Source organism: Antrostomus carolinensis, unplaced genomic scaffold (genome assembly GCF_000700745.2).
Source record: "Antrostomus carolinensis isolate BGI_N321 unplaced genomic scaffold, ASM70074v2 scaffold38504, whole genome shotgun sequence".
In the NCBI taxonomy this organism is placed as follows: domain Eukaryota; kingdom Metazoa; phylum Chordata; class Aves; order Caprimulgiformes; family Caprimulgidae; genus Antrostomus; species Antrostomus carolinensis.
Window position 1 is genome coordinate 18,975 of NW_010313533.1, and position 1,258 is coordinate 20,232.

Genomic DNA, 1,258 nt, shown 5'->3' on the forward strand with positions numbered 1-1,258 from the left:
CAATTTCCTGGAGTGTATCAGGTGTGATTGGATGTACATTCAAGTATGTTTAATGTGGGACTGCCACTCACACTACTATTTAGTTACAACCAGTAGTACCATGTGAGTCATAAAACCAGTAATATTTATGCCACCAAAATCAAAGACAATTCTATTTTTCCCTCTTTTTCTTTGTTTCCCTCTTCCTTAAAAGATCCCTAAAGTTAATGTGCTACATGGCCTCTTTCAGTACTTTGAGATTTCATACAATAATTTAGGTTGGAAGGGACTTCTCAAGGTCATCTCATCCAACCCCTCCCTGCTCAAAGATGAAGTGGGAAGTAAACATAGAGTTCCTGTATTTCCAACCATTTAGTCAGATTTGAAAATTAACCTGGATTAAGTTCTTTCAAAATCCATTTAGAAGGATCCATACCACAAAGAGGTTCATTTAACAAAACCTCCAAGCCTCTTGAAGTTATTAGATCTCAGCAGTGAGGAGAATCATTTCCTTAACTTCAGATGTTACAAATACCACAAACAAGGCTTGAAAATACGATTCCAAAACTACCCAGAGGCAGTGGAGTAACATGAGTAACTAGTGCTGCTATTTCGATATTGCACACACTGGTTTTAAAATACACCAGGCATATCTCATTGAGAAGGCTGGTCCTATCTGCAAGCAGAACATCTGCTATTTTCTACTCTGCTGCTCCCAGCAGGTCTCTCTCATCAATGTGTTAAAAGATGTTTCTTATTTGTTTATCAACCAACATAATTACATTACTTTTGGGGGCAGAAGTGCTTGACAGCTCCGTTTGCTCTCTGTCCTGTTCCCCTCTGTACACGAGTACACCAGAAGGTGGCACAGCTCTGCTGCGAGATGCTCAAAGGCTGAGTTCCAGCCCAGGCTGCAAAGGTAGTTTTGTCTGGAGTTTAACTGTTTTCCTTGTTTCCTTGCCACTCACTGGCAGCAGTTCATCTTTAAAAGGTCACTGCAGCTGGTGCCTGGCTTGATTTACATTGAATCCAGAGACCTGGGTATTATCTGGGAGCCTTTCAAGGATACAAACTCACCCCAGCCAGCACCAAGCTCACACTGTAACACATTTTCACAACTGTAAGGAAAGTGCCTGTGCTGGGCAGGCTCTACGTGCTGCTTACTGGGAAAGCAGGTCAGCATGGTAGTAGTAATCGGAGAGCTTGTTAAGGAAGGAGCGTGGCTCCAGGATGAAGGTGGGCAGCACCACCCGTGACAGGTCCATGCCAGGCCGCAGCT

General features: G+C 43.2%; 1 protein-coding gene across 1 annotated transcript in view; it reads right to left on the reverse strand.

Annotated features, from left to right (window-relative positions):
* Positions 1–1,258, reverse strand: part of LOC104524484 (oxysterol-binding protein-related protein 5) — a 52,413-nt gene that overhangs the window by 17,367 nt on the left and 33,788 nt on the right. The window contains 1 exon segment of the mRNA XM_010167384.2: positions 1,144–1,258. This exon segment is cut by the window's right edge and continues 10 nt beyond it. Coding sequence (XP_010165686.1) covers positions 1,144–1,258 — 115 coding nt within the window.